This window comes from Microcaecilia unicolor, chromosome 8 (assembly GCF_901765095.1).
Source record: "Microcaecilia unicolor chromosome 8, aMicUni1.1, whole genome shotgun sequence".
In the NCBI taxonomy this organism is placed as follows: domain Eukaryota; kingdom Metazoa; phylum Chordata; class Amphibia; order Gymnophiona; family Siphonopidae; genus Microcaecilia; species Microcaecilia unicolor.
In genome coordinates, this window is record NC_044038.1 from 133,573,443 (window position 1) to 133,589,494 (window position 16,052).

Below are 16,052 nucleotides of genomic sequence, written 5' to 3' on the forward strand. Positions count from 1 at the left end.
GGAACTGATGCACAATCATATGGATATCTCTCGAAATATGCATCAAGAATTGGAAACGATTCATGCTCAAGTCGCTAACTCACAGCATAATATTGAAGATCTTTCTTCTCATACCTCGTGGTTGGAAAGCCACTTACAGCAAATACAGCACAACTCGACCACCACTGCTAAACTTCAGGGAGACCTAGAAGATCTGGCAAATCGCAGTTGGAGAAATAATATTAGAATCCTTGGCTTGCCTGAGGGTGCTGAGGGTTCTGACATTTCCACCTTTCTGGAGACCTGGCTACCAAAATTCCTGGATATGAACTTTGATCCTAAAATGGAGATTGAGAAGGCCCATCGCATTCCGTGCATACAATCTGGTGCCAAACACTCCAGGCCTATTGTGGCTGAGCTGTTGCATTATCCTCACACTCTTCACATACTAATGGCTGCAAAAAGTAGATCATTAATTTCATGACATGCTTTTCTCTTCATATTTATATGCTTTATAATGCATGGCAATATTTTCTTCTTCTCAATTTTTGCAGATATTGCCTTGTTTTTAGATACCAAATGTTTGTGTTTCTGGTTAGTCACTACAGTTCTTACAATGTCCAAAGGGAGTATTTCAACTGTTTTATAATGTTCTTATTTATTATTCTGTCCTACATTCCACTACATTCTCCTATTGCACCCTTTTTTCAAATTGTATTTTTCACATCATCCACGCTTATCAGGCAATTGGTCACAGTTTATACTTCTATGTATTTCTCATAACCCCATTAAATTTCTCCTCCTGGAATGTTAATGGGCTTAATCATTCCATTAAAAGATATAAGGTTGCAGATTATGTGTAAAAGAAAAATATAGATATACTTCTATTGCAGGAAACTCACTTGAACATAGCGGACTGCTCCAGTATTAACCTTGCATGTTTTGGTACTCATTTATATTCTCCTGTTCAATTCAAGAAACGTGGTGTTTCCATTCTTATTTTAAAAATCTCTTAATGTTAATATTGTCCAAGAAGCTGTAGATTCAGAGGGTGGTGATTTTAATCCAGCATTAGACAGTTAGATCGCCAATCATCTTGCCAATTTCACCAGTCCAAAATATGGCAGGACCTGCATCTCATGATCAAGGATCTAGGCTTATACGAACCTTGGAGGATATAGCACCCATTTCACATGGAGTTTAATTTTTATTCCTCTCCTCATCAAACATATACACGGATTTACTTTTTTGTTCTCTCCAAATCTCTGATGTCTATAGCTATAGACTCACACATATATCCAATTCTTATTTCAGATCATGCCTTGATTTCTCTCCAGCTGTAATTTCGCATTCCTAAACCACCTGCATGTTGGAGACTAAACACTTCCTTATTAGTTGATCCTACCTTTGTGAATAAAATAAAAATCTTCATAAATGATATTTTTCAAATCAATAAAAACTCTGTTTCTTCTTTTACTACACTATGGGAAGCTTTTAAATCTTGCTTAAGAGGTGAAATTTTTAGTTTTTTTCTGCTTAAAAGAGGAAGCAAAATCAATCCCACTTGAAGGAAGAAATTTCCAGGCTGGAAACAGCGCACATTATGTCATCTAACAATATCTTTCCTCACAATTTAATATCACTTAAACTTGAATATAATCAACTTGATAGTAACAAAGCACAAAATGACATCATAGTACAGAGATGTGGTCTTTATTCCTCCAACAACAAAGCTGGTTGAACTCTCACTAAGTATTTGGCTAATCATAAACAACATTCCAGAATTGTTCATATCATCTTTGCAAAAGGCACATCTTTGACAGAGGACTCTGAAATTATTTCAGAATTTGAAGTTTTTTAATCAAAATTTATACTCCCCTTCAGGATTTTTCAATTAATACTGACTCATTTTTTCAACATCTCTCCCATCCCACTCTCTCAAACTCTCAAACTAGTATCCTGGATGCACCAATCTCTGAAGATGAAATCAAATCATCCATTAAATCTCTTGCATCCCACAAAGCACCCAGACCAGATGGCCTACCTGTCGAATTTTTCAAAATAATCTTATCCTCCATATCACCTATACTGTATGAACGTTTTGCTTATTTATATGTACATCCCATGGATCAAGGTAGATTTACAGAAGCTCAGATATTAGTCATTCCTAAAACTGGGAGAGATATAACCGTCTCCAAGTAAAGACCCATCTCCCTTCTGAATTTTGACTGTAAAGGTTTGGCCAAAGTCCTATCTTCTCACTTAGAAAAAGTTCTTGGCCACATAATACATCATGATCAAGTAGACTTTATGAAGGGTCAGTACACTGCTTATAAATATAACCAACCTGCCATCGCCATATCTTTAGACACTGAAAAAGGTTTTGATATGGTTGAATGGCCCCATTTATTCAACACCCTGAAATGGTTTGGTTGTAATGAAGGTTTCCTTAGCTGGATTTGGATTCTCTATTCATATCTCACCTCTAGACTGAAAATTAATGACTCTCTTTCCCAACCTATTAGACTCCATCAAGGTACTAGACAAGGATGCCCACTCTCCCCCCAACTTTTCAATATTGCTTTACAGCCACTGCTATTAAAATGTCTATCACACGAATTGTTAATTACTATCTTAGTAGATTTTCAAGACTGGCCCCCTCCTCCTTTCTATAAAACACTGAAAGTAAAATCTCCAAATATTATGGCAGAATAAACCAGCTAGAATTGCTTTAAATGCTTTAAAAGCAGCCAAAGCTAAAAAGGGGAGTAGGCTTCCCTGAGTTTTTCCTTTATCATATTGCAACCATCCTTCAATACGGGGCTTTCTGGTTAACCACACCCCCTGAGTCTCTGGACTGTCCAGCCTGGTTTAAAATTGAATCTTTATGAACTCACCCTATTCCTCTTAAATGGCTCCCTTATGCCCCCAAATCGAGTATTTCCTCTATTTCTGATACTCTCACTTTGACTCTGTAGGCTACACAGTTTTTGGACTCGACTCTTACAAAAAATAGATATTTCTCTTTGGATGCCCCCTTGTGGTATAATTCTAGAATCCAAATAGGTCATAAACCAAGTTTCTGGTCTCAATGGCTAGCTAAAGGTGTTTGGAAGTTAGTACATGTTATGAAAGGCAATTTATTACTTTCCTTTTCCCAGCTCATGTCTAAATATCTTCTATCCAGTTTGGAATTTGTGCATTTCTTTCAATTCCAGCACTGCATTTTTTCTGAATTCCAGTCCCTCAACTCCTGTTCACAGACGTCGGACTTAGTAAAACTCTGTACAATGGTTATGGCCAATGGTCACACCATTTCCTTGTTGTACCAGACCCTACACTCTAAGAAATTTACACTTAGAAAATGCACTAAACAACTTTGGTCTAATGAAACTACTTGGTCCAGTGATGAAGACTGATGTAACTTCTTTAAAAATATTTTACGACCCACAGCATCTACTAGTTTGATGCAATCACTTTATTTCCTATACCATAAAGCTATTTGGACACCAATGGGCTTATTTTCGAAAGAGAAGGATGTCCATCTTTCACAGAAACGTCCAAATCGGTATAATCGAAACCCTACTACTACTACTTATCATTTCTATAGCTCTACTAGACGTATGCAGTGCTGTACACTTGAACATGAAGAGACAGTCCCTGCTCGACAGAGCTTACAATCTAATTAGGACAGACAAACAGGACAAACAAGAGATAAGGGAATATTAAAGTGAGGATGATAAAATGAGGGTTCTGAACAAATGAACAAGAGTTAGGATTTAAAAGCAGCATCAAAAAGGTGGGCTTTTCGCTTAGATTTGAAGACAGCCAGAGATGGAGCATGACGTACTGGCTCAGGAAGTCTATTCCAGGCATAAGATGCAGCAAGATAAAAGGAACGGAGTCTGGAGTTAGCAGTGGAGCAGAAGGGTGCAGATAAGAGAGATTTACCCAGTGAACGGAGTTCCCGGGGAGGAATGTAGGGAGAGATGAGAGTGGAGAGGTACTGAGGAGCTGCAGAGTGAATGCACTTATAGGTCAATAAGAGGAGTTTGAACTGTATGCGGAAACAGATAGGAAGCCAGTGAAGTGACTTGAGGAGAGGGCTAATATGAGCATAACAACACTGGCGGAATATTAGTCGTGCAGCTGAGTTTTGAACAGATTGAAGAGGAGAGAGATGGCTAAGTGGGAGACCTGTGAGAAGCAAGTTGCAATAGTCTAAGCGACAGGTGATAAAAGCGTGGATGATGGTTCTGGTAGTGTGCTCAGAAAGGAAAGGGCGGATTTTGCTGATATTATAAAGAAAGAAACAACCAACAGGTTTTAGCAGTCTGTTGAATATGTGCAGAGAAGGAGAGGGAGGAGTCGAAGATGACCCCAAGGTTATGAGCTGATGAGACAGGAAGGATGGGAGTGTTATCCACAGAAACAGAGAATGGGGGAGGAGGAGAGGTTGGTTTAGGGGGAAAGATAAGAAGCTCAGTCTTGGTCATGTTTAGTTTCAGATGGCGCTGAGACATCCAGGCAGCAATGTCAGACAGGCAGGCTGATACTTTGGCCTGGTTTTCGGCTGAGATTTCTGGTGTGGAGAGGTAGATCTGGGAGTCATCAGCGTAAAGATGATACTGAAAACCATATAATGAGATCAGAGTACCAAAGGAAGAAGTATAGATGGAGAAAAGAAGAGGTCCCAGGACAGATCCCTGAGGTACACCAACTGACAGTGGGATAGAAGTAGAAGAGGATCCACTACAGTATACACTAAAGGTACACTGGGAGAGATAAGAAGAAAACCAGGAAAGAACAGAGCCCTGAAATCCAAGTGAGGACAACGTATCAAGGAGTAGGCTGTGATCAACAGTGTCAAAACCCAATTTTGGACGTGTCCAACTGCAGTCCGTGGCAAGGACGTCCAAATTTCAAAGGTGCGTGTTGGAGGCGTAGCGAAGGCGGGACTTCGGCGTGCCTAACACTTGGACGTCTTCGACCCACAATCGAAAAAAACAAGGACATCCCTGAAGAACAGGAAGTTTTCACCCGGACGTGTTTTTATTACGAATAAGGCACAAAAAGGTGCCCAAAAAGACCAAATGACCACCGGAGGGAATCGGGGATGACTTCCCGTTACTCCCCCCAGTGGTCACTAACCCCCTCAAAAAACATCTTTAAAAATATTTCGTGCCAGCCTCAGATGTCATACTCAGGTCCATGACAGCACATGAAGGTTCCTGGAGCAGTTTTAGTGGGTACTGCAGTGCAGTTCAGACAGGCGGACCCTGTCCCATACCCCCCTACCTGTTACATTTGTGGAGGAAATAGCGAGCTCTCCAAAACCCACCACAAGCCCACTGTACCCATATATAGGTGCCCCCTTCACCCATAAGGGCTATGGTAGTGGTGTATAGTTGTGGATAGTGGGTTTTGGGGGGGGGGGTGGAGGGTTGGGGGGCTCAGCACACAAGGAAAGGGAGCTATGTACCTGGGAGCAATTTAAGAAGTCCACTGCAGTGCCCCCTAGGGTGCCCGGTTGGTATCTTGGCATGTGAGGGGGACCAGTGCACTACGAATGCTGGCTCCTCCCACGACCAAAGGGCTTGCATTTGGTCGTTTCTGAGAGGGGCATCCTTGGTTTCCATTATCGCCGAAAATCAGAAACGACCAAGTCTAGGGACGACCATCTCTAAGGACGAGCTAAATTTCAAGATTTGGGTGTCCCCGACTGTATTATCGAAACAAATGATGACATCCATCTTGTTTCGATAATACAGGTTTCTCCGCCCCTTCATCGGGACATTTTGCGAGGACGTCCTCAGCAAAACTTGGGCATCCCTTTTGATTATGCCCTTCCATGTGTCATCAGCAAATTTAATTACCTCACTAGTTACTCCCATCTCTAGATCATTTATAAATTTGTTAAATAGCAGAGGTCCCAGCATAGACCCTCAGGGAACCCCACTATCTATCCTTCTCCATTGAGAATACTGACCATTTAAACCTACTCTCTGTTTTCTGTCTTTTAACCAGTTTTTAATCCACAATAGAACACTACCTCCTATCCCATGACTCTCCAATTTCCTCTGGAGTTTTTCATGAGGTACTTTGTCAAATGCCTTCTGAAAATCCAGATACACAATATCAACCAGCTCACCTTTATCCACATGTTTGTTCACCCCTTCAAAGAAATGTAGTAGATTGGTGAGGCAAGATTTCCCTTCACTAAATCCATGTTGGCTTTGTCTCATTAATCTGTGCTTTTGAATATGCTCTGTAATTTTGTTCTTTATAATATATTTGCCCGGCACCAGTCCTCCAATATCCAACCTTTCTAGCAAAACGATCCAAGGCTGTGACTTCCTGCTCCTTCTGTGGCAAGGTGTCCCTCCCGGGCGTTTATCCAGCTGCCAGACACACTCAGAATCGGACCTCCCTGTCCATTTCCTACCTCCAAAGGTGTACTTCCACCAGATGCTGCCTCTGGCACTGAGCAAGCTTCTTCCTGCTCTTCTCTCAGGGGGGTTAACCCTTTTTACCCACTCGGAGCTGTCCTCACAGTTACTGCTCTTGTTAGCAGAAACTACCCCTTGGTTCACCCTTAGGTTATTGGGCCTGATCAGGATAGCCCCCTCTCCTCACGTGTCCTGGCGGGTGGCAAACAAACATCAGACAGCCTGAGAATGCACATTAAGTTCCCCTTGAGAAAGCCAGGAGGACGAAACAGGCTCCTGTTGGGGTGTGCTTGTCTAACAGCATGCAGATAAGTTATAAGTTTGCTACAACAATATAAAAGCTAGCAGCATGTTGGAATAATATTTAAAAAAAAAATAAGAAAATAAGAAAAAAGTGATACAAAGAAAGCAGTGGTGCTGCTAGCGGAGTATAATGGTAGGAGGGATGGCATGAGTCTATGATTAGAATGTTAGCAGCAAATCAGTTCAAAATCAGCTGTGACTAAATATGAGACTGGGCCCGTAAACTCCACCATAGTAATTCTCCCATAGCACTCTACTTTTCTGTGTTCATTGGGTTGTTATTTTTAGGATAAGCAGCATACAATGTATTGTACTGTTTTGGGATCTTGCCAGGCACTTGTAACCTGGATTGTCCACTGTTGGAAATAGGATGCTGGGCTTGACAGACCTTCAGTCTGTCCCAGTACGGCAACACTTATGCTCTTATACCCTAGAATTTTCTCAAGAGATTATCAACTCAGTTATTAAGACCGTCATCAATAACTTGAACTGTTATAAAAGCCTCTACCAATAACGTGGACTGTTAAGAGAAAAGTATGACGTTTGGATTATCTGCTTGTTGCAGCGTTCCAATAAAGTTGTTGCATTTAATACAAATCTTGAAGTGGAGAGCTTCTTTGGAGTGTGAGTGAAGTCGATTTGCTCATAGACTATTAGAGAAATGATAGAGAGAGTGGCTTAATACCCTATGGCATACCGGGATCAAGCCCGGCCCTGGCCTGCGCCCAGCTCATGACAACAGACCTTTTGTTTGTGACCTTGGTTTGGGTACCCAACCTTAAAGCTTAGTCTGTGCCCAAACCTTTTGAGTGAGACCAGGGTTACATATGGAAACCTGATGAGACACAAGTCTATTACTCAGCTCTCATCAGATTAAAAATATTTTAAAACCCAGTCTGATGTTACGACAAAATAAGGGGTCCTTTTACTAAGCTTTGGTGAAAAGTGGCTTCAGTGCACTCTTATTGGGGGTTTTCTGCACGCAAAGACCATTTTTACTGCAGCTGGAAAATGGCTGATTTTCTATTTTGCTTATTAATGGCCATGTGATAATGTTGCAATTACCACAGGAGCAGTTACTGACATCAATTTTGTAGATGGTAAGGGCTCATGCAGTAATTTTGTTCTAACCAGTTAATGTACTGTAATCTATATGCGTTATCTGATTAGTGCAGGAACGCCCCCTCTCTATCTCCTGATATGCCCCCCTCCAACAAAAATATTTTAAAAATCACTAGTGCCCAGATTAGTTTGCGCAGATTTGAACTCGGGTATCCTGCAGTAAGACATTTTTAGCTGCGGTAATCGTGCGCTAGCGCTTACCACAGCTTAGTAAAAGGACCCCTAAAATTATATTACAGTTTTGATGCCACCTCAGTAAAGCCAACATACAATCCCTCCACTGCAACACATTAAGTTTCCAAGTTTATTTCTTTTCTGGCTTTACACTGGTCAACAAATCCATCGAGAAGGTTTACAGAAACAGGTATAAGGGGGTGAAAAAAAGAGAAAAGAGACTTCTACAAACTTGTGCAAAAACACAAGCAGAACCTTACCATACCCTAACAAACATTAACTCCCAGGACTCAAAGAGCAACAAACTTATCTGTGAAAAGGCAGCGCTACAAATATCACACTGGGCCCTAAATGAAAATACACCAAATTATGAGGAAACAGAAAAGGATTGCTACAGATCTCTACACAGAAACAGCATGCTAACAGACAACTCCATCTTGGTCACAAGCGCAAAACAGAGACAGACCCTCAATAAATATGCAAGGGACTACAGATCAGTAGGCAAAAAATAAATACATACATACATCAGGAAATGTCAAGAAGTACAGCAATACTAGGAAAATAGAAACTGAAATGAAAGATGTCAGAGATGCACCATTTCCTAAAGCTGACATATTCCAATTAATACATTCAAGATAAAATATTTTTTCTACCTTTATGTCTCTTCTACTTTTCTTTTTTTTTCCCTTGCTCTCCTTCAAGGGTCTACTAACATTTAACATTTCTTCTCTTTCCATGTCCACCATCCATCTTCCTTCTGCATCCCTATCTGCCCTGTCCAGTATCTCCCCTCTTTATTTTCCTACCTTCTCAGTGTTCCTATCCCTTCCCCTGGGTCCACAATCTCCCCTTTGTGTCCTATCACTCCCCCTGTGTTTAGCATTACCTTTCTGTGTCCACATCCCGCCCTCTGAGTACAGCATCACTCCTCTGTATCCCTATCTATATGACTAGTATTGTCCCTCTGTGTTCCTATTTCTCTCATATCCTGCATTACTCCTCTGTATTCCTGTCCCCCATTTCTATGTCCCTAACCTCTTCTTCTAGAATAGCACATCTGTATACCTATAAATCTCTCGTGTCTAGCATTGCCTCTCTGTATCCCTATTCCCCCATGCCCAACATTGTCTCTCTGTTTCCCTATCCCCCCAATTCTCCAGCATCTCCCCTCTAAGTCCCTCTCCCTTTTCTCCTACCATGTTCAGTATCTACCCTCTCAGTGTCCCTATCCATCTCCATATACAGCATCTATCCTCTCAGTGTTTCTATCCCTTCCCATATGTCCACAACCTCCTCTCTATGTCCCTATTCCTCCCCTTGTGTCCAGCATCATCTCTTTGTGTCCATATCCCTCCTGCTGAATAGAGTATCACCCATCTGTGCTCCTTCCTTCCCCTTGTGTCTAGCATCTCCCCCTATGTGTCCCCATTCTTACACTTGTGACCAGAAATGCCTCTCTGCATCCCTTTCTCCCTTGTCTAGCATCACATATCTGTATTCTTATCCTCCTCCCCATATCCAGCAAGCCTTTTTGTATCCCTAACCCCTCTTTTTTCTTGAGTCCCTGCCCCTATCCTCCTAAGTTCGGTATCTACCCTCTCAGTGTCCCTATCTCTTCCCTTTTTCCACAATCTCTCTTTTGTGTCCTTTGTGTCCAGCATCACCTATCTGTGTCCATATCCATCCTCCAGTGACCAGCATCACCCTTCTATTACCCTATCCCTCTCTTGTCCAGCATCACCTTTCTGTGTTCCTATCCCCCCCCCCCCTCCATGTCCAAAATTGCCCCTCTGTGGGCCTATCCTCCCTTATCCAACATTGCCTCTCTGTGTCCCTATTCCCTTACACACACTCTTCCAGTATCTCTCCTCTGTAGCCCGGTGCTTATCCTTCCATCATGTTCATCAACTGCCCTCTCAGTGTCCCTATCCTTTCTCCTGTGTCCACAATCTCCTCTCTGTGTCCATATCCCCTCTCTGAGTTCAGCATTGCTCACTCCATGACAAGCATCACTTCTGTGTCCTTATCTCTCTCTCTCTCTCTCTCTCTCTCTCTCTCTCTCTCTCTCTGTCCAGCTTCTATATATGCCCTTCCTCTTGTATGCCCTAACCTAAGGGCCAGCCTCTCTCCCTCCCTCTCCCCTGCTCTTACCCCCTCTCTCTCACTCCTCTTCTCCTTCCCCAGTGGGTCTCCCCCATTCCCACCTTGGTTCTCCAAACTTATATTCCATTGCTAATGTCAGGAGTGATTAAGACAGGATGCCTCTGCCCAGCTCAGGGGGCCTTCAATCTGCCACATCCTGCCAAGAAGGAAAAGGAAATTGCACCAGAAGGTGGAAGTTCCATGGGCCAGCCAGAGGCAGCCTGTTTTAATCTCTTCTACTGCTGTTGACACAAAACAAGTTTGGAGGTGCACGGGGGGGGGGGGGGGGGGGGGGGGGGGAGAGGAGGTGTGAAGGAGAGATGCCAGATCCATGGGGTGGGGGGAGAAGGAAGAGAGAGAGAAAGGTGCTGGACAGCTGGGGATGGTGGGGTTGGAGCAGGAGCAGCGAAAGAATGCGTGAGGGAATGCCACGTTGGCACGTGATCTAGAGAAGTGAGGAAATGCATGTGTCATATGCCTAATGTAAAATACATACTTCACTATGAAGGTGCATGAACCAAAGAAAGACTCTGAGAGGTTCTTTATAAACACTATAAAACGTTGACTTACCGATGAAGTAGGCCAATAGAATAGCTAGCAGCAGTGCAGCAGCTATAGCGGATAATGCCGTGCATTTCCAGCTGCAATACTTGGAAGGCTTTTTCAGCTTAAATGCATTTCTGGAGAAGGTGTTTCTGGGTAACAGTCTGGGGGGTGGAGTATATACTGTCCCTGAGGTCAATGGGTATCCAGGAGAGGAGCTGCTGAATAGGGGAGTGGTTCCAGAAGATGTCTTGAACAAGAAGTGCCTGAAATGTAAGGGAGGAAAAGACAGATCAGAAGAAAGATTAAGGAACACTTGGAATTTTTTATAGTTTATTTTTGTGTCCAAAGCACAGTGGAAAAGGCAGTAAAACCACAAGCTCTATAAATAATTTAACTCTGTAAACATACAAAAACAATATTTATTCACGGGGAAATTCTGTAGCATAGGAACTAATATTTATGTGCCCATCACATGCGCAAATGTTTAAAGTAATGGCATTGTCCATATGTATATTTTTGTGTGTAAATTTTAAAGTTCCATCTAAGTGTGATTCTGCAATAGCTGCTTAATTTACATAGCATGTACATATCTACTGCATTTGGGAACTATCACAGCAGCACTTGTGCTGCCAGAGAGCTTTGGGATGTATTTGTACCTAAATATCAAACAGCATATACTTGGTTAGGTGCCTACATTCCTATACAGAACAGACTCCTACCAGCACCCTGTTAGACATTTAATAATCTTTCCAAAGTCCAACTTCTGGTATAGTGATGACAAGACCTTATTATGCAATACTACGCTCAAATGAAAAGCGGGAACCCCCAGGACAGACTTTAATTTTTGCCTGCTCTTTGCTTGTGTCATCTACTATGCTTTTTGGGGCCCTTTTACTAACGTGTGGTAAGTTTTTGCACTTACTACTGTTTAACAGCAAAAATTACTGGGTAGTATGTGTAAAAAGGTTATGTGGAACTGGGGCCAGCATGTCACTTGCAGTTCTTGATGATTATTATTCACAGGTTCTGCCCCCTCTTCCGTAGACAGTAAGTGTACCTGCACAGCATTGACATTCGCACATCAGTCAGTCTATAACCATTCAAAATCCTTATATATTTAAATAACACAACAACACTTTATTTGGAATAAAATTTGGCTGCAGCTTTATTCACCACATAGCAATATAAAACTCAATTCCACAACTTAACCTTTCTTTAACAACATACAAATCCTTTATAATCCTGTTAAACTTCCCAGAGCGGTTTAAGAGTGCTAAGCCATTCGGTAACGAAACTGGCTCTGACTTTCCCCACATTACCCCCTTTAAACCCTGTGACTTACGGTGCCGTCAAGCCACATTTTACTCATGCCCTTGAGTTATTTTCCATCCAGTATCATTAACAAATATCCACTTAACCGTCTCTGGTGCCTCTTTATTCCCACAGAACAGGCCCACTCATCCAAAAGCTGCTACCGATCTCCCACACCTCCCCATGTAAAACCCATATCTAACTAAACCTCTTCCTTAAAATTAATCACTCACCACCCAAAGCGGGTGGGCAGGGAGGGGTCAAAAACTTTAAACCTTATCCACCCTCACCCACTCCTACCCACCCACCTAATAATTCTAAACCGCCAAAACCTTTTTCAACGTCTTTTCCACTCTATATTTCCACCAATCCTCATGACCCTTAACTAACCAATCACCTTTCTTCACCTTGTTGCTACCCTGCCTACTACTTACCATTCACCTAGTCAGTCTTCCCCCCTCCCACCCTTACTTTCCTTATCACCCTCTCCTTTCCATACCGTTACTGCCCTCGGCCTCAGTCAATGTTATTACCCCCCCCCCCCCCCAGTTTAAACTGTGAGGGTCTCCTTAACTACACAAGTGAAAGCTGGCAATAAGTGGGTCTTTGTAAAAGACCCCCATAGTACCATGTGCTAAGTGTAATATGCAGCAAACACCCATCTTCTACCCCATTCCCAGTTCCCAGCCCCTAACACAACATGCAGTTAACCCACAAATTAGCTGGTGCTGTCTTACCAGCATGGGAACAGTTACAGCGCTTGTACTCCATCAGCTAACTTGTGCTAATTTATGTATTAACTGTTTAATGCACTTTAGTAAAAAGGTCTTGTTAGTTCTGCTGTGAGGCCTCAGATTCATCATTTGCATTTCAAGCTCTTATACAGGTTGGTAAACTCAACTAATGCTCACATGAACTGTTCAGTGTCGGTCAGCTGTTAAGGTTGCCCTGCTAGTCAGGAAACAGCTTAAAACTGAGACAAGTAGCTGCCAACAGTGTTGCATTCCACCCTTTCAGCCATGGAAATCTGCTTGCAGCAGAAATGTATTTTACATGTGGTACTGGATGTGGAAATATCCATGCTCCTCTTAGGACCCAGGCTTAAAAAAAGAAAAAAAAAAAAACAAAAAAGGTCTTGCAAAGGAGTATAATATTGAACAAATGAAAATGAAAATTAACTTATAGCACAGAAAGTTGACAAGCATTTACAGATCTTTTTTCATACTAAGCTCAAACAAACTTTGATGCAGTAGTTACCGAGAGTGTTCTTGCCAATTACATGGTACAACTAAAGAAATCCGTCCTGCTAGCAGTGAAACCTGTTCAGCCATCTATAACCATCAGACTCGAAAACTTGTATTTGCTTGATCTGTTTAGAGGACATGCAACTAATTCCAAATGGGATGTTTGTTAGCTTAACAAAGCTCCCGTCTTTGCTAGCAAATATCCTTTTCCAACTTGTTGGCTCAGGCAGCTTTGCTTGTGAGATCCATATACAAATATCCTAAAATCAACAAAAGCAAGTTTGTCTCCACATTGAACAGCTCATGCTTTTTGTACTAACCTTATTTTAAAAATAGGTTAAATAGAAAGCATGCACAAAGCTTAACAAGGCAAAAGAAAATAAGAAGAGTCATTTATATTTTTTTATTCTTCCCTCTACTTTTTTTTTTTTTTTGCTTTTCGTAAATAAAGGAAACCAAGCTTAGAGAAGCTGCTCCACGGACATTATTCTTATTGGCCATCCTGCACAGCTATCTCATAAAATAAATCAACATTCATGGTCTCTTTTAATAAAGTGTGTTAAGTATTGCACTTACCTCGCGTAAACAGCAAAAATTAATGCGCAGTATGTGCAAAACCTATGCGGTAAATGCAAGGGGCATGCTCAGTGTCTGACCTGTATTTACTGCACAAAACAATGATCACACAGCCACCACATTGCATGCACTGGCAGATGGTGTGGGTGGCTGAGCTATCTGGATGGAAATCCAAGAAGTAGGGGTGGTCCACCCCTACTTCTTGGATTTCCGCTTGGACAATATGTAGGGTGTTTTTCTACCTTTGGGTTTGGTTTGGCTGAGCTATCTGCCACTGCAGGTGATGTAGGTACCAGCCCAGACATAAATAATTGTGTTAAAATCTGCCATGCTGATGCTAGCCCCAACCCCACCCCCCAATTTGATCCTGCTCCCATCTTCCCAGCATTTAATTCTTCAACACCCCTCCCCCGATATCAATACTCTACCCCAACACATCCCAATGTTACATTACAACCCACGGCATACCCCAAATGTCACCTGTCAAACACCTGACAGAACCCAATGTCACCTTTCAGCCTCTAACAGACCCTAATGTCAATTGCCAGTCCCTGACATTCCCCGATCACAACTCCAATCCCCCAGATGCCATAAAACAGTAAGCCCTTTCCTGAATACAAACCCCACCCACAAATGTCAAAAGTACCCCGCCCCCCTCAGCCCCTCCAGCATCCCCAGGACTTACCTAGAAGTGATCAGTGGTGATTCAGTAGCCTGGGACAGAAGCAGTTCCTCTCTGCTCCTAACCTGTTGGGCTCCGGGAAACAAATTTCCACCATGACTCCTAGTGGTAGTCTTACCATACTACTGCTACAGACATTCTTTGGAGGCAGACTTAGACATTGTTGCAATCACGGAGACGTGGCTTAATGGTTCCCATGAATGGGATGCAAACATACCAGGCTATAATCTATTTAGGAAGGATAGAGAGGGCCGTAAAGGTGGAGGAGTAGCTCTATATGAGAGAAATGATATCACGGCGAATGAAATGACAGGGAACTGGGGAAAGGAAGAAGCGATATGGATCACCTTAAAAAGAGATGATAGAACATCTGTCCACGTGGGTGTTGTCTACAGACCTCCTTCACAGTTGGAGGAATTAGATTAAGACCTGATCGCAGATATTCAAAAGTTGGGAAACAAGAGAGAGGTGCTGTTGCTGGGAGATTTCAATCTGCCGGATGTAGATTGGAAGGTTCCGTCTGCGAAATTGGAAAGAAGTAGAGAGATCGTGGATGCTTTCCAAAGTGTTTTGCTCATACAAATGGTGACGAAACCCACGAGGGATGGAGCGACGCTGGATCTGGTGCTCACAAATGGGGATAGCATGTCAAATATCCGAGTGGGTGCCCACCTGGGCAGCAGTGACCATCAAACAGTTTGGTTTGATATAACAGCTAAAGTGGAGAGAGGCCACTCAAAACTCAAAGTCCTGGATTTCAAGCGTGCTGACTTTAGTAAAATGGGGGAATACCTGAGGAAGAAGATGATGGGCTGGGAGGAAGTACAAGAAGTGGAAGGACAGTGGTCCAGGCTGAAAGAAGCTATAAATAGGGCCACGAACCTTTATGTAAGGAAGGTAAATAAAAGCAAGAAAAAAAGGAAACCAATATGGTTCTCCAAGCAAGTGGCTGAGAAAATAAAGGCTAAAGAGTTGGCGTTCCAGAAATATACAAAAACTCAAGAAAAGGAACACGGGGAGGAATACCGGATGAAAATGAAAGAAGCCAAGAGAGAGATACGTCTGGCAAAAGCGCAAGCGGAAGAACAAATGGCTAGAAATGTAAGAAGGGGTGACAAAATTTCTTCAGGTATATTAGTGATAGGAGAATGACTAAAAAGGGAATTGTGAGACTAAAAGATACTGCGAACCGCTATGTGGATAATGATGAAGAAAAAGCAAATTTGCTAAATAGATACTTTTGTTCTGTTTTCACAGAAGAAAATCCTGGAGAAGGACCGCAATGGACTGGAAAAAGTACAAATGAGAATGAAGTGGATAGAGCACTGTTCACGGAAGAGAGTGTGTATGAACAACTTGAAAAGCTAAAGGTAGACAAAGCCATGGGAACGGACGGGATCCACCCCAGGATATTGAGGGAGCTCAGAGAGGTTCTGGCGGGTCCTCTTAAAGATTTGTTTAATATATCCTTGCAGACAGGAGAGGTTCCGAGGGACTGGAGAACAGCGGAGCCGGTCCCTCTTC

The 16,052-nt window shown here is 42.4% G+C and overlaps 1 protein-coding gene across 1 annotated transcript in view; it reads right to left on the reverse strand.

Annotated features, from left to right (window-relative positions):
- TENM2 (teneurin transmembrane protein 2) overlaps positions 1-16,052 on the reverse strand; it is a 1,250,894-nt gene that overhangs the window by 817,828 nt on the left and 417,014 nt on the right. Inside the window, exon 4 of the mRNA XM_030212543.1 lies at positions 10,740-10,978. Coding sequence (XP_030068403.1) covers positions 10,740-10,978 — 239 coding nt within the window. The remainder of the gene's footprint in view (positions 1-10,739; positions 10,979-16,052) is intronic.